General features: G+C 43.1%; 2 protein-coding genes across 6 annotated transcripts in view; both read right to left on the bottom strand.

Moving 5' to 3' along the window:
* Positions 1–27385, bottom strand: part of LOC100023417 (zinc finger protein 420-like) — a 621149-nt gene that overhangs the window by 40756 nt on the left and 553008 nt on the right. The window contains exons 1-3 of one of the 5 annotated variants that reach the window (XM_056825666.1): positions 4742–4864; positions 3932–4052; positions 1294–1397 (exon numbers count right to left, since the gene is read on the bottom strand). The exons of the other annotated variants lie outside the window; for them this stretch is intronic. Of the exons in view, the coding sequence (XP_056681644.1) occupies positions 1294–1397; positions 3932–4052; positions 4742–4849 (333 nt within the window). The 5' untranslated portion in view covers positions 4850–4864. Of the gene's footprint in view, positions 1–1293; positions 1398–3931; positions 4053–4741; positions 4865–27385 lie in introns of those variants that run through there. 5 annotated transcript variants of the gene reach the window in all.
* Positions 25040–25984, bottom strand: monDomV1R1235 (vomeronasal 1 receptor monDomV1R1235). Its single transcript, NM_001166807.1, is given in 1 exon segment — positions 25040–25984. A coding segment is annotated over 1 exon segment (945 nt).

Here is a 27385-nt window from a genome sequence, read left to right as displayed (position 1 = left end):
ACAAAGGAAAAAAGTGCAAATAAAGTCAAATCATTCTTGGAGAATTTTTTTCACTGCAGAGAGGGCTCTGGGATTAAATTGTGTAAAAGAAAAAGACAAAGTCACAAAAAACTCAAGCAAGACTTAGTGAGAGATACAGAGAAACAAAATTTCAATTCCCTACAGGTTACTGTTACTAAAGAAGAAAATGCTTTGAAACCATTCACATATTTGCATGACATCCCAACAAAATCAGTTAATTCGTCCAATAGTTATATGGCACAGATAACTTTAGAAAAAACATTTAATTGAAATACAGAAGCTGAAATTTTCCTTCCATCAATGACTGATTTAGAGAATACAAAATTGACTGAAAATGTAGCTGACATTACATTTGAAAACAATAATCCTATTCAAAGTAATGGAGGTGACATGACAGTTGAATTTGAAAGGGGGATGGAATGGAAGTCTTAGTAACTGAAAGAACAACCAAGGATTCAAATGGCAGCCTTGAAGCCAACATTCTAAGTGGCAGAGGGGAATCTGACCAAATAAACTTATGTGAGATAAGCAACAGCTAGGATTTAAATTTATGTTCCAATTTGGTAGAGAATATAGTACCATCAACCTCATATGGAGACTTCAAAGGAAATGATTTGAATTAAAAAGAATGAACTGATCCTAACACACTGCTGGCAGAGGGTAGCAAAGGAATGAACAGTGACTCAGTGACAAAACACACCTTAGCTACACAGCCAGAAACATATGTATGTACTATTGTAGGAAAGAATGAAGGCACACATCCTACTGATGATGCAGGGGAATATGCAGATGTACTTGTAACAGTTAAATTAGTTTCTCTACTAAAAGTATTATATTTTATGAGTTTTATTAAAGATTAGAAATCAAGGAAACAAAATAATAAGCCACATGCCTAGGGCAGGATTAGCCCACTCACAGCCTACTTATACCATGTTGCAATCTCTGAGTAGAGGAAGAGAGCTCTTGAGAGGCAGAGAGCCCTTTAAATAATAAATTGTGATCTCGTCCAGGTGGAGACTCAGGTGAGATTGTAGGGAATTCTGGGAAGTACCAAGGATTGAAGTCTGGGGTTCAAATCTCCATTTTTACATTCCTCCCCTTTGATCATTATTGGGAAACCAGTTTCCCCAAAAGGATCATGAAAACATAATCAACTTAAAGATGACAGTAATTTGAGGATAAGGGGAAAAAAGAACAAAACCAATAATTGTTAGACTCATTGACAAAAAAACAGTTAGGGGGCACTCCCCTTTGGCATAAAAGTATACATACAAATAAATGTTCCAACAACCACACCCAAAGTTCATTCTTGATCTTCTCGTGCAGCTTGTGGTCTGGAGGCATCTTCATGGTGTCTTCTCCAAACAGTTCAGTTTCTGGATTTGGAGAGATATCATGTTTCTTAACCTAAAATTCTTCTCAAAAGGAATTTAAACTTTGCAATTTAAAATAATATTTTTACATACTGAACTCATTCCCAGAACAGCATAACAAAGAGGGACAGATTCCTATCTCTACATAGTCAAGAGTGAAGATGAACATAAAGCTCAGACTGATGATAGAGTAGGATCTATAAATATTAGTAACAATATAGAATATCTGCAAGAAGAAAATAACCCCATACCATCAAGTTTACCAAATCAAAATGAAAAATTTAAAGCTTGGCAATAAAAAACGAGAAACTGACTTGAGAAAAAGCTGGTGACATAGGCTTAGTTCAATACACAGGGTTGCAATTTTTTTAAGACAAAAAAGGGAGGGATGTGGAGGAGAGAATTTACAATGCATGCAAGACAGAAAGCTGAACACAAAAGCTGTCAGTCAAAATGAAGATTCCTTTTTGGAATGTTACTGGAAAAGCAGTTGGAGGCAAGCCAAGGGCTAAACTGGCCTGGACTGGGCTTTGGGCTTCTGGCTGATGTGGAGAAAGAAGCTTTGGTATCTCTGGGACTTGAGTCAAATCAAGTTGGAGATGACCTGATTTTGATTGGAAGAAAGAAGAAAGAAGGACTAAAGTCCTTCTATCTCTCTCTCTGACTGACTGTTTCACAAGAGTGACTGGATTACTATTTCTCCCAAAACCCTCCTAACCCTCATTTATAGATAATAGGGAAAACCCTATCCCTCTTACCGTATCCTCCATCCTTTCCTGTCTTCCCCAATAAAGTCTTGAGTTAAAAAAAAAGAGTAGATTATTTTCTGTAAAGCATCATAGTTTGCCCTGAGTGACTGGAAGGAGAAAGAAGGGGGAGGGGGAAACTGAAAGGCTTCTGAAGAGGGAAGAAAATGGGAGGAGGGTAGACAAAGTTGATCCATTAGTCATTTAGTATATACATCAATAGACACCCTCAGAAATATATCTATTACAGCAGCCACCTATAAGGCTGGTCACCCTGAAAGCTTCCCTCTCTCCTTATTCCCTTTCATAATCTATGAATCCAGTGACACTGGGATCTTTCTTGTTCCTCACACAATACTCTACAACTCTTGACTTTGCATTTTCCCAGGTTCCTCATTCAGCCTCTTCCCTGAGCCTTCACTGACTATCCCCACTAGTTTCTGCCTCCTGAGCACACTGTATTCCTTCAGGTCTGGATTCAAGTCTCACCTTCTGCAAGAAAACTTGATTGACGCAGATTCATTCTTGGACTTCCTACAACTGATCTTATGCACGTGGAAAGGAAAAGTGTTTTATTGCCTTTATATTACCGATTACGAACCAGGTGGTCACATGCAATCCTTTAGATAAGTGACTGCAGTTTTTACAAGTTGCTCCCAGATATTGCAGTAATTGTGTACAAGATGTCAAGCTTAACAGCAGAATAGTGGCCACAGGATTGGAAGGGGCGGAATTTGATGCATTAATTATTATAGGAGAAAATCCCGAAGAAAACCAATGATTTATCACTTGTTTCTACGTTACAGGATTGGCAGTTTGGGGTCTCCAAGATGACTCTGTTACAAAAGTAAATAAAAGGGAACTAGATTGTGAGTGATAACATAGGGAGAATCCTGTGGAAGAATAACAGCTTTATTTTCATTAAATTCTCTTCTCTTAAGCTTGAGTTGAACTCAGGACTCGGATCAAAGGCTCCAACCCTGACCAAACCCCTCTGCCCGCCGGCCTGCTGCCCTCCTCTGCACCCTCCAGCCTGGCAATGACTTTGCTGAGGATCCATCAGACACCCGCAAACACCTGCTCCCGCTCTGGGGACCCTTGGGGGGGGGGATACTTGAGGGGGGGTTGGGGGGAAGCACCTGCAGCTTCCACTGACCACAATGAGATTTAGGATTCTGAGCTCAGAAAAATGGCCCAAAGACGTCTCTGCCCCTCACAATGTTCTCCACGGAGGGAACCAACACGGAGGAACTGCAGGAACCCAGCAGGTCGGGCACAGCCGGGGCTCACCCAGCTCAGGGGGCCGCCCTGTCAGGGGCCTTTTGATGGCACCTTCCTGCCAGGCCCCGCCTCCCCGGCTCTCCCCCAGGCCTGCTCTCCTCGCCAAGCCCCCTCCCCTGGCGCCCCTGTGCCCAGCTTGGTGCCAGCCCTGCCAGGCTCTTCCTCCTGGGGTTGGGGAAGCCCAACGCTGGCTGTCACCCCCCCCCCCCCCACCATTCCCAGCACCCACCAGGGAGGCCCTCCTGTGGCCAGGGGGGAGGGGCTGTGAGCAGGGACTGCGGGGAGCTCAGGGGCCGCCCTGGGAGGCCAGAACAAGATGCTGGAAGTGGCCCGCAGCGCCTGCCCCGCCCCACCCCGCCCCCACTTCTCACTGTGTAATAAGGCCCAAAGGCCTGGCAGGGGCTGACCCACTGCCTGACCTGGGAAGCAGCCCCCCCCCCCCCCACCCCGGCCTGTCCTCTGGCCCGGAGGAGGAGGCTGGCTGGAGCCCTTTCCTCCGGCTGCACTCACCTGGGAGGAGGGCCTCGGGGTCCCGGGGGCCATTGCTCTGGCTGCGGGCTCTCTGCCGGGCCACCCTGGGGTGCTTCAAGGGTTGGCAGCCCCGAGGGGGGGAGACGTGATCTGTGTGCGCCTGGGGGGAGAGAGGGGGAGGGCTCAGGAGGACTCCCAGGGGTTCTCCGGCCTTAGGGGGGGTTAAAGGGAGCTGAAAGCTGGGAAGGGCCTTGGACTGGCAGGGAAGACGCCCCGCCCGCCCCCCTCTGACGTCATCTTTGGCTTCCATTCACAAGCTGCACTGGCAAGATTGGGGGAGGCTGCAGGGGGACTTCCTGGGGAATGGCGGAGGGGAATCAGGTGGGGGCGGGGAGAGCGGGCTGGCATTTCCTTCCCCGGCATGTGGGCACGGGCAGCCCCGCTGCCCTCTGACAGACTCCGGAGGGTTGCTTCTCCCCGGGTGTGTTCTGACCTGACTCTGGGGAAGAGGCCGGAGCAGCCCCGCCCCCAGCTGCCTCCTGGCTTCCCTTGGGGAGGGGAGACAAAGCGCAGCCAAAGCTCAGGAGACAAACCGAGCCTCCGGCCTGACCAGGCACTTCCGAGTTTGTCCCTTTTTCTGGGGAACTTTAAGGTGAAGGACAGCCCCTCCCCCAAGCCTCTCTCAGCGAACATGCGCACACGCGTCCCCCCTCCCAGCTCAGTAAGCAGGAACGGATCCACCCCGGGTCTTCCCGGTCCCCAAAAGTTAGGGAGGAGAAAAGTCTCAGCTGCCAGAGCGGGAAGCTCGGAGCGCTGCCACTCACTGACTGCCTCCCCTCCCCCTCTAACCCAGCAAGGGTCCAAGAAGCACAAAGGCGGGACTTCCAGGAGCCAAGATTGCCCACGGCGGGGTTCCCAGCATGCTTTGGGGCTGCTACTGTGGGGAGGAAACAACATTAGAAGTCAGGAAACGGCATTCTGGGAAATGGAGTCCTCCATGGAGAGGGACAAGACCTGAATGGTGTCCTGACACAGGCATTCTGGGAAATGGAGTTCTCCTGCCTTGGTCCCTGGGCTAAGCCTCCTGGTGGGGTAGGGGTCATATAGGAAATGTTCACCAACCTGGGGGGCTGCAGCCTTCTCCCCTCCCCCCATTTCCCCTCCAGCCCTGCCCTGCTGCTGCTTATTTCCACTGGAGGCTGCCTCAGACTAGAGCCTGGCACACAGCAGGTGCCTAATAAGTGTCTATTGATTGACTGATCGGGGAATGGAGCCATCCTCCCCCAGGACTTGAGTGGGGGTGCCAAGATCCCCCTTCTGACAGAGAAGGAAACTGAGGCACAGGGCAGCGGCTGACCCGCCAGACCCAAGACCCATCCCACAGCTTCCCCTCTTCCAGGGATCTCTCTGAAAGTCCTGCTTCTCCTGCTTTGTGGGATGACCCCAGGTGCTATCTCTATCGCTATAACGACCAGTTGCCATTCATATGACACATTATCATAGGGCAATGGAGTAATACAATAACCCGTTTGGTTGTAATGACAGGGGTAAGTAATTCTCATGTTTAAAGCTTCAACCTCTTTACCTAACCAAAACACAGCATCTTTTAAGCTGTCCAGCTCATCTCTATAAGCTAAGTCAATACTCTGCTGAGTGTGCCATCATTTGGAAGAGTTAGACTCCACTTCCTGTATGAACCGGCGATTCTGGATAGAAGAAGTCAATGCCATGTCGCCATGGTTAAGGACGTGATCACGGCTATGACGGAGACCGCGGCCCCGACCACCGCAAAGACCATTCTCTTGGCTCGGTGCATAACCTTGTTGAATGCCTTTTGAACAATGTGCACAGTAGGCGTGGATGGCCACGTCTCTGTCAAATTGACAGGTCACCACCGCAAAGGCGGATGGTACATAATGGCAACCTAGGAATCCTGGTGTTTAGGACTAAGGCGTGGATGGAGGTGGCACTTAGTGCAGTTGATCTCATAGAGACCTCGCTCATTCCTAGAAATGCGCAGACTATCACCCACCAGCATTCCATAAGGGGCAAAAACACATGCCGTGACATTGATGTGACTGTCGTACTCAAGTTCAAGTCCCGAGTTTTTCACCTTGACCTTAAACTTGTCTATTGGCTGCGTGGCAGCCGCTATCTTCCATTGGGTGTTCTGTATGGGACCTGCTTCAACAGCAAGTCTAGCATCGGCCATGTCCACTTCTAGCAAGTCCTCGATTTTCTGAAGATCCTGACCTGGCACGTGCCATGTCCCATGGTCAGTATATTTGTCTGACCGTGTCAGCTGTTCAGAGCGACCACAGCGCAGTCTGTCATTGCCGGCATCTTAACCTCTCTGGGAGCTCGGACAGAGCAATCTGTCCATGGCAAGTCCTTGTACCCCGCACCTATCTGATTCGGACATACGTACCTGTTAGCAGGGTGTCTAGATCTGAACGCTTTACGTGGTGACTCCCTTTCCTATCATACCCATACCAATTCCCACCTAACCGTTGTCAGTGGCATTCTTGACGATCCACGCTTGATGCCTGCGCGGTGCACAGAAAGAATTACCAATAAACGAATTCCTAAAAGACATACAGAATGGAGGATACACAGTAGGTCCTGAATAGTTGTACAGAGCCCCTTCAGATTCCAGAGGAACACGCTTGGCTAGAACAGGGTGCAGTAGCCAGTCCGTGTTGTTAACATCTACCAGAGGGGGCTTGTCTATCCACGTTAACATTCTCAAAATAGGAGGCTTGGGCACGATGGACCAGTCGACTTCAGCATGACAAACGTTCAGCAATGTCCAATTAGTGAATGTCATCAGAGTAAATGTAGTCAGTGTTCGGAGTGCATGCATTCACCAGGGTTGCCTCCGATCTCGGTGCCCTGCACTTGACCATCGGGTAGCTGACTGGGGACAGCAGCGATGCTCGCCTGCTTCTCGTCCTGGTCTCGGGCAGCCGGTGTAGTGCTGGACTGGTCAGCCTGCTCCTCTGCTCCCCGTGCCTCTGGATGCGGTCCCTTCCATGGTTTGAGATGCGTACTGGGAGTCCAGATGTCTCCATTATCTGTGGAAACACAAGCATAGCCTCGACCCATTGTTATTAATCTGTCCAGACCCTTGTAATCTTTGTCTCCTGGCCATCTCCAAAAAACCCAGGGCTACTGCACTGTGTCCATTGTATCATGGCACTCAAAATGCGTTTGCATAGGTGCAGCCTTCAGCCCTTCTGGGATGGAGAAATGATTGAGAGTCAAAAGTACCATCCTTAACAATTTGTTAGGAATCACAGGTTTGGGTTTAGAGATGTCACCCTCATAAACTGTCAGGTACTCTCCCTTCTGTTTTTGTATCTGGTTCTTGAGAGTCCTGTTAGCTCTCTCCACTATTGCCTGCCCGTGGAGTTACCTGGAATGTGTAAAGATTAAAATTTAGGGGAGACAGGGAGACTGAGGCAGGTAGAAATTAGTTTCTCTCTGCAAGGAGTATTATATTTTTTAGAGGTTTATTAAAGGTTAAAGATGAAAGAATATAGAAGTAAGAAACATGTGCCTAGGCCAGAGGCCTAGACAAAATAACCTCACATCACGCAAGAGACCGCCTGCTCCAAAACGGAAGTCCAAAAAGAGCCAAGAGAGAGAGAGCCTCTCAAAAGCCTTTGAATCAGCTTAAATACCTTCTCGATCTCGGCCCAGGTGAGATTACAAGGCATTCTGGGGAAATGGAGCAAAGGCTCAAGGGGATTGTAGTCCTGTATTCGAGTCTATTTTTTACATTCCCCCTGTGATCAGTTTTGGAAAAATTAATTTTCCCCAAAAGGATCATAAAAACATAATAAACTTAAAAGATTACAATAGTGTGAGGATAAGAGAAAAAATAATAAAACCAATAATTGCTGAACACATTGACAAAAAGCCGTTAGGGGGCAGTCCCCTTTGGCATAAAAGTATACATACAAATAAATGTTCAATCAACCGCACCCAAAGTTCAATTTTGTGCAACTTGTGGTCTGGAGGCTTCTTCATGGTGGCTTCTCCAACAGTTCAGTTCTGGATTCAGAGAGGTAGCATCTTCTTTACCTAAAATTCTTCTCAAAAGGAATTTAAACTTTGCAATTTAAATAATGATTTTTTTACATTCCCCCGTGTTGTGGGTGATTGAAAGATTCAGAATCAATTAGGGATGCATGGCTGAGGTATGAGGTATATGAATCAATTGGCAAGAGATATTAAAAAGACATCAGAAAATCCAAAAGAAAAGAAAAATTTCTGGATGAAAATATAGACTATCAAAGTCTTATGTGTAAAAATTCCAAGTACAAGAAAAATAAATCTATAACAGGTCCTTCAATCAGGGCCCAATCAAAATGATCTAAGTAATGATGCATTTACCCAGTCAGTGCCAGGACTACAGAAAGGTACCACACTATGAGAGGCAGAAAAGGAAGGGACCAGATTATAGGAGCCAAGGTTTCGGGGATACTCATCTGTGAGTATCTTCAGGGTGAGTGTGGATACAAGGAAAGCCTATGTCTTAACACATGTTAAACATAGTAACCTCAAGTCTTCACACTAGGTTCAAGACCTTTGTATTGGCCTAGAAGTGCATCAATCCATCCTAGATTGGCCTTTCTTTGGCCCTATGAAATGGCTCTTGTGTGTATCTCTTGTCCTGGAATCAGACAGAATCATTAAGCAAAGTCCCATAATTTATTTAAATAATTAGTGGCATCATTTTTATAGTCACAAGCCTTTTAGGGCACATATTAGCAAATGTATCTTAAACTTAAAAATCAAAAGGTTAAAGAAAATCTTAATGCTGGTGACATGTGCTTCAAATATAAAAAGGAGAGAAAAAATAATAAAAAAACTGAAAAAGTATATTACACATGCAAGAAAAATTTAATAATAAAAGAGCTTTAAAAAATTCAAAAATATAGCTTATAACCATTGACACTGTGTCAGTTAAGAAAATATAGCATACAAGGTTTTCTCACCAAAAATGAGATCCATTTCCTCTTTGTATCTGGCCATGATCACTGTGAGTAGAAGGCAAATGAATTGAACAAGGTTAACAATTTTTTCATCTTTAAAAATACAGTAGTACAAATATGTAGATATCAAACTCCCCAAAATTCTCAATAGCCCAATTAATTACAATAGCAAACAAACACACTTTCATATTTCACATAAGTTGCTGTATGGCATTTTTTAAAGCCTATGAATTGGTGGACATTTGTCACAATTTTTACAAACGTAGCAATCTTTTAACCTTGGTATTTAAACATATTTTTTAAAACAAAGTAAAACTCATCTTGGGTTTAGAACATAATCAAGAAATCTAGATATCATTCTGGTGGAAGTAAAATAGTGAGCTGAAGAGCATAAATAAAGGGGTGCTCCTTTTTTTGGAGGCTTTTTAGGGGTGCCCTGAGATTAACTGCCCAACTTCCATTCACATGTGGGAAGGTTGGGGTTTATAAAATGCATTTCACTTCAGCTAATGGGCCTTACCTCGTGGTAGAGGCAGGCAAAAATAACCAGATTGTTAAAAAAAATTCCAAAACTCATATTTTAAAAACCCTTAAAATCAAATCATTTGAGGTATTTAGCACATTAAAATTTCCAAAGGTTGTTAATACAATTATAACCAGTTCTGAAGTCCATCTATCCTCGGCAAAATAGAAAAAAGCTGTTTTTTCATATATGGGCTTATTCACAATAATATTTGTTCAACATAGTTATAGGGGAAAAACAACAGAATTTCAAAACTCAGTACATTCAAAATAAATTCAATCAACCTTCAGTTCAAGCAGAATAATATTGAATCCAGTAATATATGAACTTAAAATCACGAAGTTAAACCTTAAACAAAAAATGCAATAGGATACAGAGATTTTTATAAACCATTGGAGTCTGAAATGCCTTAGAATATAGCCTTTAGTCTCTTCAAAGTTCCTTGGGGTTTTTTTGTTTGTTTGTTTGTTTGTTTTTAATTATCCATTTAAATGTCTATTGTCCGAAGGCAGAGTAGTAAAGGCTAGGCTATGGGGTTCAAGGGATCCATCCAGGGCGCCATAGCTGGGAAGCATCGGAGGCCAGATTTTAGCTAGAGACCTCCCGGCTCTAGGCCTGGCTTCCAGTTCGCTGGGCCAACCATTCTCCTCCCCAAAGTTAAAGTTGAATCTTTGGGCTGAGTCTGCTCCCTGACAGGCAGGTAAAATCAATGAAATTGCCAGAAGAGTGAAAAATCCTTTTAAATAGCCCATTGCTTTTTAGGTTTCTGTTTGAAAAGTCTGTTTCTTCTCTCTAGTCTTTTCTGTCTTTCCCCTCTCTGATACCCCTGTGGCCAATACCCCCAGCCACGTGGAGGCTTAGCCTAAGGGAAAATTGCCCGGTCTCCTTTCCCTCTGGTCTCTCCCCTCCGCCCACGTGGCCAATACTGTTACCAGCTGGTCGCAATGAGTCCTGAGCGATCTGCTCCAAGGATCTGGGTGATGAGCCGGCTGGGGTCACGCTCGAGGGTCTGGGGCACAGAAATAGGCAGGCAGCGGGCCGTTGAGAGGCCAGGAGCAGGAGCGGCTGCGGGGGTGGGCAAGGCTGGGACCAGGTACCAGGTGAGGACGATCAGGGCTGCAGGCTGCAGGCAGGAAGCTTCGGGCCGACCCAGGCGGGGTGGGCAGCAGTCCGGAGCCTGTAGCAGCTTTGCGAGGGTAGAAAACCTTGGCCAGAGAGATATGGCTCAAAAAAAATTTTTTTCTAGGTACTAGCTATTAAAAGTTGAATTAAAGATCAGAAAAGAATTCAGAAGATTGAGGTTTTTTTTCCCATTAGGTCGCCATAACTGTAAAGATTAAAAATGAGGGGAGATGGGGAGACTGAGGCAGGTAGAAAGGAGTATTATATTTTTTAGAGGTTTATTAAAGGTTAAAGATGAAAGAATATACAAGTAAGAAACATGTGCCTAGGCCAGAGGCCTAGACAAAATAACCTCACATCACGCAAGAGACCACCTGCTCCAAAACGGAAGTCCAAAAAGAGCCAAGAGAGAGAGCCTCAAAAGCCTTTGAATCAGCTTAAATACTTTCTCGATCTCGGACCAGGTGAGATTACAAGGCATCCTGGGGAAGTGGAGCAAAGGCTTGTGGGGATTGTAGTCCTGTATTCGAGTCTGTTTTTTACAAATGCCAGTTTTATGGATTATATTCCACAATTTGCAAAATTCCGCAAACATTTTGCTGGTGTACGCAGGACCATTGTCAGTCTTTATCTGATTTGGAACGGCCAAATGAGAAAATGCTTCCAGCAAGTGTGCAATGACGTGAGAAGCCTTTTGTCCTGTTTGCGCCGTGGCCCATATGACCCTTGAGTATGTGTCCACTGCCACATGCACATCTTTCCACCTTCCAGAAGGAGCATATTGAGTCACATCCATCTGCCAAAGCTGGTTCGCCGGGAGGCCCCTTGGGTTAACTCCTGGGGGAAGAGGTGTGGAGGAGAAGGGAGCGCAGGAACTGCACTGCTGGGTTATCTCCTGCGCCTGTTTTTTGGTCATGTCAAATTGGCATTTGAGAGACTTTGCATTTTGGTGCAATAAAGAATGTGACTTAACTGCTTCTTGAAAAGCAGATGCCACTAAGGCATCCACCTTAGCGTTTCCCTCCGAGCGAGGACCCGGGAGGTGAGTATGTGAACGAATATGGGTTATAAAGCATTTGCTCTGCCTTTGCCCTGTCCCCCTCTGGGTGGTTCGGAACAAGAGATACAACTCTTCATCCAGTACAGGTTCAATGTTCGCCGCTTCCAGCGAGTTAACCCAACTGACCACGTACAACGAATCCCAGAGTGTGTTGCAAGCTTGGACTACATCCCTCAGTACACTGCCAACGAACGGCTGCCAATCCAGCCTTTTGTGGGGAGCCAGAGGTAGTGCCCAGGAGCATCACCCTATCCTGGGCCACAGCCCTGCTCTCCATGCTTTGAGGCATCTGTAAAACCGTTCACAGCATCTACAAGGGGATGCGTGGATGTCGTTCTCGGGAAATTGATAGGAGTCAATTTCATGAACTGTAATATCTCATTAGCAGGAATGTGAATATCAATCTGGCCGGTACAGTCTGCAAAAGCAATTTGCCATGGCAAAGACTGCAAATCAATTCTGGACTTGCTCTCTAGTTATGGGGACATGAATCGTACCAGGCTCTAGGCCAGTTAACCATCTTGCTCTTTTCCTGATCTGGGTGATCAGTAACATGATAAGTTCTAGGTAGCGAGTGAGGGATTTAGTTTGCTGATTGGCTAAGTGAACCCATTCTATGATGTGGGCTCCTTGATGCAAAGCACCTGTGGGGGTGTGTCTCGTCCGTAGGACAGATGCTACCAAAGGTGGGGACGGGCAATTCTAGGCAATCTGGCCTTTGACACAGCTCCTTCCACTGCCTTTAACTCCTCCTCTGCTTTGGGAGACAGAGTGCTAGGGGAGGATAAAGCAGCATCTCCCTTTAAAGTGGCATAAAAGGTCTGAGCCAGTTAATATCACCTAGCAATTTCTGGAAATCGTTCAACGTGTTCAGGGAATCTCTACGAATCTCTGTTTTCTGATCTCTCGATCATACACTAGCGGGCAGAGGTACCTGTAAGGAGGCGTGGTCTGAATCTCCTTGGAGAGGACCAGTTTTGCCTGGGCTAAAGCTTGGGTAGCGTCTGCCAGCAGTTCCTCAACTTCGCCACTAGATGGCGCTGCTAACAACATGACATCCACATACTGGATTATGTGCTATTTTGTATATTTCCATCTAATCTTTTCTAGAGCATTAGCTACGTATGTGTAAACCCTGGGGCAGACAAAGACATTCGAAGTGCTTGAGAGGAGTACTAAAATGTGTAGATGGAACGGAAAATGCAAATCTGTGACAATCTTGGGGTCATAAGCAGACATTGAAAAAACAACCCTTCAGATCTATCACTACCAGATTCCAGTTTATGGGAATCGGACTAGGTGAAGGTAATCCCGGTTGCCTGGTCCCCATGTCCACTAGCTGGTCATTGACCTTCCTAAGATCATGGACCAGCCTCCATTTCCCTGCCTTTTTTGGAACTAGAAAAATTGGGGTGTTCCAGGGACTGTTTGATTCTCGTATGTGACCTAGGCTTAATTGTTCTTTGATTATTTCCTCTAGATGTACTGATTTCTCCTTAGATATAGGCCATTGGTTAATCCAGATGCGCTTGGAATCTATCCAAGTAATGGGGTCTGCACATAAGGGGGTGGTGCTTGCCACACCCACAAATTCTGTGTGCAGTTTGTCCGGTGTGGTCAGGGTTGTGTTCATCCCGGACATCACCTCCCTGCCCCCAAGAGCCTGGGCAAGATCTAAAACGTAAGGTTTAAACATCCCTCTATGCCCTTCGCTATCAGACCACAATAAAGTACGAGCTGGTTGCAACACCTTCTCAGGAGTGCCGATGCCCATTAACTTCTGGTGAGGCTCAATGCCGTCCCATGATTCTGGCCAATCCTAAGCAGAGATCACCGAGAGTCTAAAATGCCTGAAATGTCCTGGTCCTCTACAAACAGACATTACCGATCTGTCCGGAGTAGCCTGCTCCTTGGAGAGAACCTAGCCTCAGGGAATAGTTCTAAAGAAGCTCACTCAGTACCCTTAGAAAAGCAAAATGCAGAGCTTTGCCTCCTGGTCCTGAAACAACGTGGGAAAGATTTCTAATCCTTTTGCCATGAGTTTAGGGTTGCCTAGTATTAACCCTTTAGAGCCTTGAGGTCCGGGAAAACGAAAGCTAGCTGGAATCCAAGTAGGTTCTGCCTTCCTTTTCAACAGAATGCTTTCAGCTGCTATTATAGGGAATCGTAAAGAAAACCTCATGGTTTCGCCCTGATTTATTCCTGGGCTCAAGACAGGCCCGATGCCTAGTTTACCAGGTGCATGGCATTTCCCTCTAGGCATCTGCGTCTGCACCGTTAGAATAGATCGCGTCTCACAGATGCCTATGTCCTGACAAGCCCTTAAAAAATCTGCTGAGGACCCTGTAGCTTTAATCGGAGGGATTGCTCTTCTGGCCCGCTCATTAGCATTCAAATAAGCGAGATCTTTAATTAAAACCTTTGCTGCTTCTTCCTGAAGAATGTGTCTGTGTACCTCTATGGATAACCTATCTACAGAATCTGCAAAAGATACCTTGTGCTTTTGAATGATTTCTGTATACAATTTTTCTGAATCTTTTCCAGGTAGGGCTCTCCATGCCCTAGTGGCAGCGCTGGCTATCTGGTTAAAAACTTGCTCTGTTGCTGTAATCTGCCTAGCCATTGGTTCAAATTCTCCTTGTCCCACTAATTGTTCAAACGGAATATTTATCCCTGCCTGCCTTGTATGTATCAGAGGCTTGTATGGAACATAGATCATGGAATTTTAGTCTCCAGGTCCAATAGTCACCGCCACTGAGGGCAGACTCAGCCGCCAGGTACCAGTCAGCTGGGGTGAGTGTCTGCTGGGTCAGATTACTGAGAAGCGCTAATGTGAATGGAGCCATTGCCCTGTTTTTCAATACGCTGTTTCGGAGCATTTTTAAGACCTTACAATCCAGGGGTCTAGGCTGAGCAATGCGTCTGTTGGCATCCTCAGGATCCTCAATATACCTGACTGTAAAAGCAGAAATTTCCTCCTTGTCTTTCGGAGTAGGTGAAATCAGCTCTGCCCTGAGTGAACCAGGCTGAGAAGGCTCAGGAGAGCAAGGTGGGGCGGGGATGGGGGTTGGGGGGTGGCCAGGAGAGGTTCATGAAACCAACCCATAGGCTGGGGGAGAGGGGGAATTCCTAGGAGCCTGATTGTCTAGAAGAGGATACATCTTCTGAGTTGCAAATGACTCTTTTGTGTCACTCCCTTTAGAATTATAGCCGGGGGTCTCTGTAGGCTCCCCAGACAATGCAGAACACTCCTCTTCCCCCTCTGCCTTAGCATCCATCACAGGAGCACTGGGTTTGAAATCCTGCCTTCTTAATTCCTGAGTCTGTGAAGTTTCCTTCTCCCCAGAACAAGCAGTTTGAACAGCTAAATCATCCAGGATTGTTCTTACGATTGACCAGGTGTTAAAAACCGTTTGCCTGACTCTGTTACCCTCCTTTTGATAGTCTTTTAATCTTTGTCCAATTCGGTCCCACTGCTTAACCTCTAAAGTTCCCATGGGGGGAAAATCTGGGAAAGCCTTTTGAATCACTTTCAACAAAGCTTTGAGTTTAGCTTTAGAGACCTTCCTTCCTACCTTTTAACTCAATGACATTAAGAGTCGAATATAACAGGTTTGAGAGGAAATAGACAGCCCCATCTCTGCAGAGGGCGACTCACCTTGTCGGCCAAACAAAGGTGAAAGCTCTCCAGCTCCTTCATGACCAGCCTTTCCTGTTTCCTTCGCGTGATGAGGTGCTCCTTGCCCCAGCTGTGCGAAATAAAGGGTTGAAAGCACGAGGGGGTGCCAGGTGCATGGACACTGGGCACATTGGGCGTCAGATGAGGCTTTCCAAACCCGTGAGAAGCCCCAGGGTAGGAAGATAGAAAAAGGATAGAAGTTCTGGATGCCATGAAGGGCATGAGGGAGCCAAGTTCGAGATTTCAAAAATGAGTCAGAGATCAGTTATTATTAATATCTTGAAGCCTCAGCCATGCCCTGATCAATGGATGTTTCTGAAAGGCTGTTTCCCATCCAAAGATCCCAATTTAACACTTCACTGGTCAGAGGATGATATAGCTCAGCTAGGAGAATGAATAGAGGATAGTAGGAAGAATTAGAGAATGCTAGGTATTAGCATTGGAAAAGAAAGAGACACCCGGCCAAAGGCCAGGTTTCAGGTAGAGATAGTGTAAACCTTAAAATTTCTTAGATTTATGAATGTTGGAAATTTCCCCATTGGGAAATCTCATACTGGAAAAAATTTCCTACTGATTATAAGAAACTCTATTGGAATGTGAAACCCTGGGCATGGGAGGGTCCTTCTCCTCCCTACCTAAGACTACTTTAGGACAGAAACCTTTTGCTGAACAATGGAAAGGGCTTTGACCTATGCTTAAGCATAGAACAGGAAGTTCTTTGAGTCATGATTGATTTTAGAATTGATACAATAGAGATACTTGGAATGACAGAACCAGGTCTTAGAACTTACAATCTCCACCCTGCTCAGGGTAACAGGATTTAGGAAGGGCTGCAGCAAAGGATCAAGTATATGACCTTCAACAGACATGTGCAAAGCCACAGACCTCTGGGCGGTCCTGGGTTAAGCTAGAGCCACCATTGGCACAAGGAAGACATGGACAGTGATTGGTAGATGTGAGAACTGAGGGGAGGGAACTGAGATGGTTTCTTTAAAGGTAGCGGGGTCTGAGGCCTGAAGGGGTTGGAGAGGTTTTGCTCTGAGAGGTGGTGCTCTGAGAAGCTTGCCCTGAAGGAGGCTGGAGGTGGAGGCCCCTGAGGCTGTCTCTCCATTTTGGTCACGTGAGTGATAGGGACTGATCTCTTTTCTTTGCCTCAGCTATCTAAGGGCTTGGGCCTTTTGGCCCAGCCTAAACAGAGGGGGTATTTAAGCCCTATTCCCTTCTCTCCTCTCTCTCTCTCTCTCTCTCTCTCTCTCTCTCTCTCTCTCAATACCTTTCTTCCTCCTATTTGTAATTAAACTCCATGAAAGGTTGACTGCTGACTTGAGTTTTCATTTAGGAATTACATAGCTGAATTCCTTGGCGACCTTAAATTAATATATATCAGTCTTTTAAAGTGATTTCCTTGTCACATTGTGGCTGACCACACGGGAGTCTAAAGAATTCTCTCAATAAACTTCTGAAATTCCTTGTATTTTTACTATACCATCTCACCACTTAGTCCCTTTTAACAGCAAACTTGGCTTAAAGACACAGCTGCTAGAAGATGTGAGTATAAAAAACTTTTTCTCCTCTTTTCTCCTTAAGTTAAATTAGAATCAGCAGTTTTTCTTTTTCTTCCCTTTAATCTTAAGGGACAGCTGGGTAGCTCAGTGGATTGAGAGCCAGGCTGAGAGACAGAAGGTCCTGGGTTCAAATCGGACCTCGAATACTTCCCAGCTGTGTGACTCTGATAGTTAGATAGAAAACAGCTGTTTTAAATCTCAGCAACAGGACTCTAAAGTCCTGGCTGGAAGAGCTGTTTCTAAATATCCTTTCCCTTAAGGAACAACTTCCTAGATTAGAAAAAAAAACCCTGTGGAAAGTTTGTTGCTTTGCCCTGCTCCCCACGTGTTTTGTGAAATTACAATAAATATATATATATATACATATATATATATGTATATATATATGAGTACTATATTCTTTGACATTTATATGGCAGCTGAAGAATTAGGGGCATTGAGAAATGCAAGATACCTCCAAATTTTTATATTAATAGGTACTGTCATTTTTGTACTCCTCAATACTATATTTAGAGATGCTAAAATAGAAAATATTGAGGATAAAATAGAAAATATTGAGGATAAAATAGAAAAAATTGAGGATAAAATGCAAGCCCAATTAGAAGATCTAAAATGTTTCTTACAGGATCAATTGGCAAACACCCACTCTACCAGAAACAGACCTGTTTCTGAACCTTTGAATGAGGAAATTTCCTTCCCTGAAATAGAGATGGAAAACACCTTCCCTATAGCCCAGTTAACAGACTGCTTCTCTCGTATAGTGCAAATCTTGACTGAATTTAATCCCCAAAACCCTTCTCCTGCAATCCCAGTTTCTCATGTTCCCTCTCCTACAGAAAACCAAATTCCAATGCAAAGGAGATCTTGTTCTCCTAGAGAAACCTGTCCTTGTCAAACTGACCCACAGGTACAAAATTCAACTAGAGGCCTGTTTCCTCTAAGAGAAGTACCTGAAATAGGACAGAATGGGGATGTGGTGACTTTAAGACATAGGATACCGTTTACTCCCCAAGAAATAAATGAATTTACACGAAATATCCCCACATATGAACAAGATCCTTTTCTAGTAGCAAAAAAGATGGGAGACATATTTTTTCAGTATAATCCATCTTACAAGGACGTTGAGAACTTGCTACAGGCTTTTTTAACTGAACGTGAAAAAAATAAAATAATTGCTCATGGTCAACAAAACCCGGGGTCATAATGCAGCACATTGGCCATCAAATGGGACTATAACAATCCTGAGGATTATCTACAACTATACTGTTGTAGAGAGGCCATTCTCATGGCAATGAAGGCAGACAGTACAGATAAGTGGATGGAACTTGAAAAAAATAAGCAAAAGGAAGAAGAAACACCCTCCAGATTTATGGATAGAATAATCGAGTTTGGGGACAGATACTTAGATTGGGACCTAACTAAAGAGAGTAGCTTAAGACAAGTTAGAAGGATCTTTGTAAATAACTCTTGCAAAGCAATTAAGAATTATTTTAGAACACAATGCCCAAGATGGTCAGATATGGACCTTGAAGAATTGTGAAAAACAGCTATATATGTTTTAAAGGGAAACAAAGAAAAGGAGGAAGAAAATAATGATGACATGGAGGAAATGAAGAAAAATGAGATATTTAATAGATAGGATAACTAAATTAGAAAGTGGGCATGATAATGAACCAACGACAATTGCCCCTCTCCAGAAATCCAATTATCAATCCATTACTTGCCACTTCTGTGAGAAGAAGGGCCACAAAATGATGGAATGTAGAACCTTTCTTAAGATGATTGGAAGGAATACACAGTTTAATAACAGCTTTAGAAATAATAACTATAGAAATGATGGTAATGGTTATAGAAACCAGAATTCTAGAAATTATAATAATGACTATGGAAATAACTATAATGAATATAGAAATAAGAACTTTAGAAACCAGAATTATAGAAATAGGAATTGGGAAATTAATGACAATGCTCCAAATGAAGAAAATTATAATGATAATGAACAACAACAATATAAGAGAAATGGCACTCATCCAAAAAATACTCAAGGTACTAATGACCCTCAGAGAGGTGCCCTTCAGGGGGGTGCCCAAGGAATATCCCAAACACAATAATGGTGTCTGGGGGGGGGGCTGGGGCACAGGAATTAGAGGATACAACCTTTGATTTCCTGGACCCTGATGTCCTACTACCCGTTGTCCCTATCCACTGCCCCCCCATACTAATGAACCCCATGTTACCTTAAAGGTGGGTAACACCTATTATGATTGTCTATTAGACACTGGAGCTTCATGGTCTGTATTAAAGAGAACACCTGATTTACAATGTTATTCTGTTGGCTCAGAGAATGTAATGGGATTATCAGGAATAACCCAAAGAGTTAAAAGACTTCCTCCTGGAATGGTGTCTGTAGGACCCCTAGAGGCACAACACTCCTTCCTTTTGATGCCTGACTCCCCTTTAAATTTGCTGGGGAGGAACCTTCTATGCAAACTCAGAGCCACAATAACCTGCTCCCCAGATGGTTCATTATCATTAGAAGTACCAGAGGAATCTTTAAATTTACTTCCTGTAATTCTCTCAGAGAGTCAGGAGAAAAAAGAGCATCCCGTCTTTGCAATACCTAAAGATATACTGGAGTCTCTTTGGGCCACATCTTCTTCCGATGTAGGTTTATTTAAGTCAGCTGTTCCTGTACAGATAAAAACTAAATCTAGCCCACCTCCTTCTATCCCTCAGTATCCCCTCTCAAAGGAGGCAATTGAGGGTATTACACCAGTTATTAACTCATTAATGGAACAGGGAATAATAATCCCTTGCAAATCTGAATACAACATGCCCATCCTGCCAATGAAAAAACCAAAAAGAGGGCCCAATGGCAAGCACCTCTATAGATTCATACAGGATCTAAGGGCAGTGAATAATCACATTATAAAGAGACACTCCGTAGTTTCTAACATACATACTATTATTTCATCCATTCCTAGCACAGCTACATACTTTACAGTAGGAGACTTGTGTTCAGCTTTCTTCTCCATACCTATACATGAGAACTCCAGGCATATTTTTGCTTTCACCTGGAAGGGCTCACAATATACCTGGTGTCGGCTGCCACAGGGTTATGTCGAAAGTCCGAGCTTATTTGAGCAAATTTTGAGCCAAGACGCAGACAATATAACATTTAAAAATAGCAAATTAATCAAATGTGTAGATGATCTACTCTTGGCTTCAACAGATGCAAAAACATGTCAAGAAGATAGCAAACACCTTCTTTTGGAATTGCACAAAAGAGTACATAAAATCTCTAAGAATAAAGTTCAGTGGTGTCTCCAAAAAGTAGAATATTTGGGATTCATCTTGACTGCAGGTGCTTGTTATATTTCTCCAAAACGAATTGAGAATATTCAAAAATTGAGTGCTCCTACCACTAAGAAACAGCTGAGAGCAATTTTAGGAGCAACAGAGTTTTGCACACAATGGATTCCTTGCTATGGGGAAATTACTAAACCCCTTTTAGCATTAACAAAGGATTCGGTTCCTGAACCCCTCAAATTAGAGCCTGAACACTTGTCAGTCTATCAGATCTAAAAAAGGCTATCATGTTTGCCCCTGCTCTAGGCATCCCAGATTACAACAAGCCATTTACTTTATATGTGCATGAGCAAAGAGGAGTAGCCTTTGGCATGTTAACTCAGACTTTGGGACCTTTTCAGCGCCCAATTGCTTATTATTCTGCCCAACTAGACCCAGTAGTAGCAGGAGCACCACCATGCCTTAGAGGAGTAGCTGGTACAGCCTTACTAGTAACAAAAACCTTTGATTTAGTATTGGGATGTCCATTAACAATAATGTGCCCACATGAGATAGAAGCATTATTGATAAAACATAGAACAAAGGCATTCTCGGATCAGAGAATTACAAGGTATGAAATAACCTTTTTAAATAGTGAAAATATTACCTTGAAACGCTGTTCAACTCTTAACCCTGCCACCTTGCTTCCAGATTTACCTACTTCAGAAGAACCATTACACAATTGTGAAACATTAGTGTCCATGGCAGAAAAGCCTCGAGATAATCTCTTGGACACTCCCTTAGACAATGCAGATCTGATTTTATTTACCAACGGTTCCTCTTTTATGAGGGATGGCATACGTTACACTGGATCTGCCATAGTCTCAGAATTTGCCACTGAATGGTCAGCTTCACTACCTTCTAACATTAGCGCTCAAGGAGCAGAACTCATAGCTCTAAAACAAGCTTGTATAATTGCCAAGGATAAAAAGGCAACAATTTATATGGATTCTAGATATGCTTTTGGCATTTTTCACTCAGTCGGGATGCTATGGCTCCAGAGAGGATTTTTAACGTCAGCTGGAAAATCCATAGCTAATGCAGAAATTATTAATGAAGTTCTTTCTGCTCTCAAACTGCCTAAAGCCCTAGCTGTATTTCATTGCTCTGCCCATACAGGTGGCTCTGACCCTGTCTCTAGAGGAAATGACCGAGCAGATGCTGCTGCAAAACTAGCAGCCATAGAAAGACCTGGATTAATTTTAACATTAACAACCACTGATAATTTAAATTTATCACTTTCCTATAATGAAAAGGAAGTGGAAAAATGGAAACAGAAATTTAAAGCAAAACAGATTAATGGAGTATGGGTGTCATCTGAAGGAAAACCCCTGCTCCCTAGAAGTTTCTATAACCAAATTTGCCAATCTATTCACAAAAACGGTCATTTTGGCACCCAGGGCATCGTGGACTCTGTCAAGAGAGTATGGATAGCCCCTGGTATAACTACTATAGCCTCTAAAGTATGTTCAGCCTGCTCCATTTGCCAGGCATATAACCAACATGCATATTGTGGAAAAGCCTTTGGGGGACATCCTCTGGCTTACACACCTTTTGAACATATACAGATAGATTTCATAACAATGCCAAAGGCTGGACGTTATAAATTTTGTCTGGTCATAGTAGATCAACTAACCAGATGGCCGGAAGCATTTCCTATAACCCGAGCCACAGCAGATTTTGTTGCAAAGATACTTTTAAAGGAAATTATTCCTTGTTTTGGCCTGCCAGCACGTATTGACTCTGATAGAGGGAGTCATTTTACCGATTCTGTCTTAAACCAAATATATTCTTGCTTGGGGATAACTCCAAAATTCCATGTTCCATATCACCCCCAGAGCTCAGGCCAAGTGGAGAGGATGAATAAAGAACTTAAGACTATGGTTGGCAAATTATGCACTGAGACGCATTTAAAATGGCCTGAAATTCTCCCTGTGGCCCTATTTTATCTTAGAAGCAGGCTTAGAGGAGACTTACAAATTTCACCATTTGAGATGCTTTTTGGACATCCACCTATACAGGCTAAGCCTTTCTCCCTGGCTTATATATCGCTATTAGGGGGAGATATTACTATTGCTTTCTATATACAGGAGTTACAGCACAAACTACGTGAACTTCATGAATCCGGAGCTGCAGTACAAGCCAGACCATTAGACTTTTCTCTGCATGACCTGAACCCAGGAGATAAAGTTTATATCAAGAATTTCAAGCGAACTGGAGCAACTCAACCTTCATGGGAAGGACCATTCCAAATATTATTAACTACTCCAACATCTATAAAGATTGGAGGAAGGGACTCTTGGATTCACTGCTCACATGTGAAGAAAGCATCTTCTGCTGAGACTGATTGACTGTATCCTATCATATGAATTGTGACTCTATCTTATTATATGAATTGGAGATAATAATCCATAGACAAATGGATGCTGTTTTTTCAAGAATATATTGAATTACTGATTTTTTTTCTTATTTTTCTTATTTCTTTTCTTTTATTTTTTGATCAGAATATTTGAATTTTTTCTCATTTTTTGTACTGAAGGTACACATAATTAATATTAATATTATTTTTTTCCTGCAGTAATACAAGTTAAGATATATACTCTTGCTATAATATCAATATATTCCTAAAAGCTTTACACTATGGGAACCTGCCATTTATTGATAAAATATTATAGGACTGTGATAAATGTTTGTGTCTGATTCCAGGAAAAGGGATAAAAACAAGGAGCACAGACTAAACCTGAATAGTGCCAATAGAGCACACAAGAAATATTAATGTGAGACTCGAGGTTGCGACGCTTAACTTATGTTTAAATTGTAGGACTTCCTTGTATCTACACTCTTTACGAAGTACTCAAACAAGTAGAAAGCTTGACTATCATGCTGGCTCCCTATATCCCTGAGGGGAAAAAAAATCAGACAAGGGAATGATATTTCCCCATCAAAATAGAATTCTAATTCTTTTCTTCTTATATTACAGCAACTTCCTGTAGTCTTGGCTACAAATGGCTAAGTGAAATATTACTGCAGCTGTCCTACATACTTGTGGGATAGAAATTACTTTAAACTGGACCTATACAAGGCCTATTTTGAATTTTTCTTATGTTTTTGATTATTTTTCTATTCTTTTGATAATTGACACACACACCCCTATAACTAAACATTGCATTCTGAGCTAAACTTGATATTTTTAATACTTACTTCAGGGGGGATTGTATTTTAATTTAAAATCTAAGAATTTTTGAGTTTTTTTGTTTAAGATTGTATTTTTATAAAAATCCAAGAATTTTGAATTTTGTTTAAGATTTTACTGTTACAAAAAATCAAAGATTTTGATTCTGTTTGAGAAAAGATCTTCAAGAAAGAAGCTTGAAACTTTTATATCCAGAGAATGAACTGTTGCAGAAAGATGCCAAAAACCTACACTTCATCAAGAAGATCAAGAATGAACTTTGGATATGATTGATTGGACTGAACTTTTGATTGAACATTTATTGTAACTGTACACATTTATGCCAAAAGGAGCTGCCCCTAATTTGGCTTTCTGTCAATGTGCCTAGAAAAACATTGGTTTTGCTTTCTTTTCTTTTCTCTTTCCTCTCTCACTATTCTAATTTCCCTTAGAAAATTGAATATTGTGTATATCTATAGTTAGAAGTGCATTTAGAACTACAAAATGATTATGTGAAATACAGAAACCTTTTGCTGAATAATGGAAAGGGCTTTGACCTATGCTTAAGCATAGAACAGGAAGTTCTTTGAGTCATGATTGATTTTAGAATTGATACAATTGAGATACTTGGAATGACAGAACCAGGTCTTGGAACTTACAATCTCCACCCTACTCAGTCCTAACAGGATTTAGGAAGGGCTGCAGCATAGATCAAAATTTAATTATTTGAGAATATGACCTTCAACAGACATGTGCAAAGCCACGGACCTCTGGGCGGTCCTGGGTTAAGGTAGAGCCACCATTGGCACAGGGAAGACATGGACAGTGATTGGTAGATGTGAGAACTGAGGGGAGGGAACTGAGATGGTTTCTTTAAAGGTAGCGGGGTCTGAGGCCTGAAGGGGTTGGAGAGGTTTTGCTCTGAGAGGTGGTGCTCTGAGAAGCTTGCCCTGAAGGAGGCTGGAGGTGGAGGCCCCTGAGGCTGTCTCTCCATTTTGGTCACGTGAGTGATAGGGACTGATCTCTTTTCTTTGCCTCAGCTATCTAAGGGCTTGGGCCTTTTGGCCCAGCCTAAACAGAGGGGGTATTTAAGCCCTATTCCTTTCTCTCCCCTTTCTCTCTCTCTCTCTCTCTCTCTCTCTCTCTCTCTCTCTCTCTCTCTCAATACCTTTCTTCCTCCTGTTTGTAATTAAACTCCATGAAAGGTTGACTGTTGACTTGAGTTTTCATTTAGGAATTACATAGCTGAATTCCTTGGCGACCTTAAATTAATATATATCAGTCTTTTAAAGTTATTTCCTTGTCACAATACGCTCAGGTTAAACAGAAGAGGTGATTACTGGAAGAGTGAGGGGCTAAGACACTATCTCACATGAGCATCAGTTGAGAGAACAAATGGTGTCTAGTGTGGAGAATTATAAGGAGATAACATGTTCCCTGAAAGATTTGAAGAGAATTCTCAGATAGAAGAGAAATGACCACTCTTTTTCTTAGTCTTTGAGGTCCAAAATAGGAGGAACAAAGGCAAATTGCAGAGAGGGTTTGGGGCTTGGGGCAAGAGGAGAAACGAAAACAAAATTCTTCTCAAGCCCTGATAGCCCTTTGGGGCTTAAGCTCAATGTCAGTCTGTCAATAAGTCAACAATTGATTAAACATGGAACCATTTTCCAGCTTCTTACTAAGCCCAGGACAGACACACAGAGAATCTAAAAGGTGCAACATTCCTTCCCCAAAGACCCCAGTAATATCTTAGCACTTGAGAATCCATGCAGATCAGCAGAAATGGGCTAACAGTTGGGAAAGAGGAAGCCAAGAAGACAGAGCACTGCACCAACCAGGGTCTTGGATTTCTATAATACATATATGCGACCAAGATGGAATTGAGTGAATAAAAGCAGACAAAAGTGCTTCCCTGAAGCAGGATAGCCTGGGTGGCTCTGATCTCATGGGAGGCTCTGGAAGAATGGCTGGTCAGGTGGATGTGCTGGACTTGCTTATGGTGCCTGTCCAGGATGAGCACCATGTAGCCACTGGCCAAGACAATGAACCACATACTTACAGCATCGGGGAGGGAGATAAATGCAAACAGTGCTTCAGCGTTAATTTTTGCTGAAGTAAAACAATATCCATAATTGTCTATCTCTGAGCTATTTCTAGGAGACCCTGGTCCTAGAATTTTCTCAATAATAAAGCTATATAGCAGTAGGTGGAAGATCCAGCACAAGACACAGGTGACAGTGATGTACTTTGGGATTCTGGCTTTAAGCTCTGCCCATCTGGAGAATCTAGGACTGATGGTAATTGCTTGAAAGCCACTCAGGAGGCAGGTCATGCTCAGGGAAAGACCACGGGCTACCCTGTGAAGGTAGAAGACTGTCTTACAGCCACCATCATTCAGAAAGTTCTCCAGACCCAAAGCTGCCATTGTCTGAGGGATGCCCTTGCAAAGGAGCACCAAAGAGTTGGCCAAGGCCAGCTGGGTGAGTATTGAATCTATGGGCCTCAATCTGTGTCCAGTGAGGAAAACAATGATGAAGAGACACATTAAGAAGGAGTTCCCCAGTGTTCCAAGTAACATCTGGAAACAGAAGGCAATAGTCAGGATGATGTCATTAGGATTCATGTTCTTAGGGCCACGGTAGGTAGCTCCTTGTGTACCTGCACAGATATTTAATGAATTTATGACATTTTTTCTAGTTTCCAAAGACAGATATAACATAGAGATGACAACATAGTGTCACTTTCCCCAATAACTAGGTCTGACCTTCAGCCCCAAACGAAAGGGAACACAACCCACCATTTCCCACGACCGTTAGCACACATTATTCTCAAAGTTAGATCATGTGCTTTGCCAGTAGTCCATCTACTACATCCTACCTCTGTATCCAACAAATCTTTGACCTCTTGTCTGCAGACACTTCCCAGTGAGCTACCATTCATTCTATTCTCTTTTCCCAGCTGTCTGGTCCTGAATTAAACTCTTAACTTTTATATATCTTAGTCTCCTGATGTAACAAAGGAAGATAATAATAGCACCCCTCTTTCTGATTTTTGTGAGAACCAAATAAGATGTAGATAAAGCACTCTGCACAGTGCCTAGCACATGAGAGACATTTAATAAAGACTTGTTCCCCATACCTTCCCCTTCTCAGGACTGCTCTTGACCTGACCCCCACTCAAGAACATTGTTACCCCTTTACTCTCTACTGAGGTGGGTGAAAATGAAATGACTGAGGAAACTGGTTCCATTTTTTGAATATATCAATTTATGAAGCAATGCATGGCAATTGCCCAACAAACTTGGACCAGGCTGTTTCCTCAGTTTAGGCTTGGACCTTGAATACAAGGGGAGACAGACTTTTATATGTTAAAAAGTAATTCATTGAATAAGGCCAATTAATTAAAAGGAAACAATACAATATTTGATCATCTGATATCTATTTGGAGGCAAGATTAGGGATTGTTTAAGTTAGAGGGAGAGGAAAGAAGTGTAATTCTCTGAATTCAGAAGAGGCATCTCACCCTTCCCAAGTCAAAGAAATATGACAACAATAACCGATTGATCAGTATGAGACCATTCTCCACATAAGACGTATAGGTTTCTTGAGATATATAACTATGAGAAAGGTCCTTACTTATTATGTTTCTAGTCAACATAATCTAAGTCTTTGATGAAAGGCCAGTAAACAGTAGGCAGTTGGGGTCCAGCTTCCCAGACATGCTGGGCTAGGTTCAAATAATGTGATATGGTTTTCTCTCAAATCCCACAATTGAATAAAGTTTGCTCATTAGACAGAATTAGGACTAGACCTATAGTTGAAAAGAAGGTAAACTGACTCCAGGGTAGAGTCAGTGTGGGCTACTCCATTTCCACAATTAATGACTTGTCTTCATCCTCTCAATTCCCTCATGTCCCCCTTGCATTTCAGATTTGCCTTTCATTTTTGCTCTTCCCCTGTTAGAATGTCAGTTCCTTGAACTTAGGGATCATCTTAAAAGAAAATTAAATTGATGTTAAAAATTG

This window comes from Monodelphis domestica, chromosome 4 (assembly GCF_027887165.1).
Source record: "Monodelphis domestica isolate mMonDom1 chromosome 4, mMonDom1.pri, whole genome shotgun sequence".
Lineage (NCBI taxonomy): Eukaryota > Metazoa > Chordata > Mammalia > Didelphimorphia > Didelphidae > Monodelphis > Monodelphis domestica.
The sequence above is the reverse complement of the archived record's forward strand: the minus strand, read 5'-3'. Positions and strand labels throughout refer to the sequence as shown.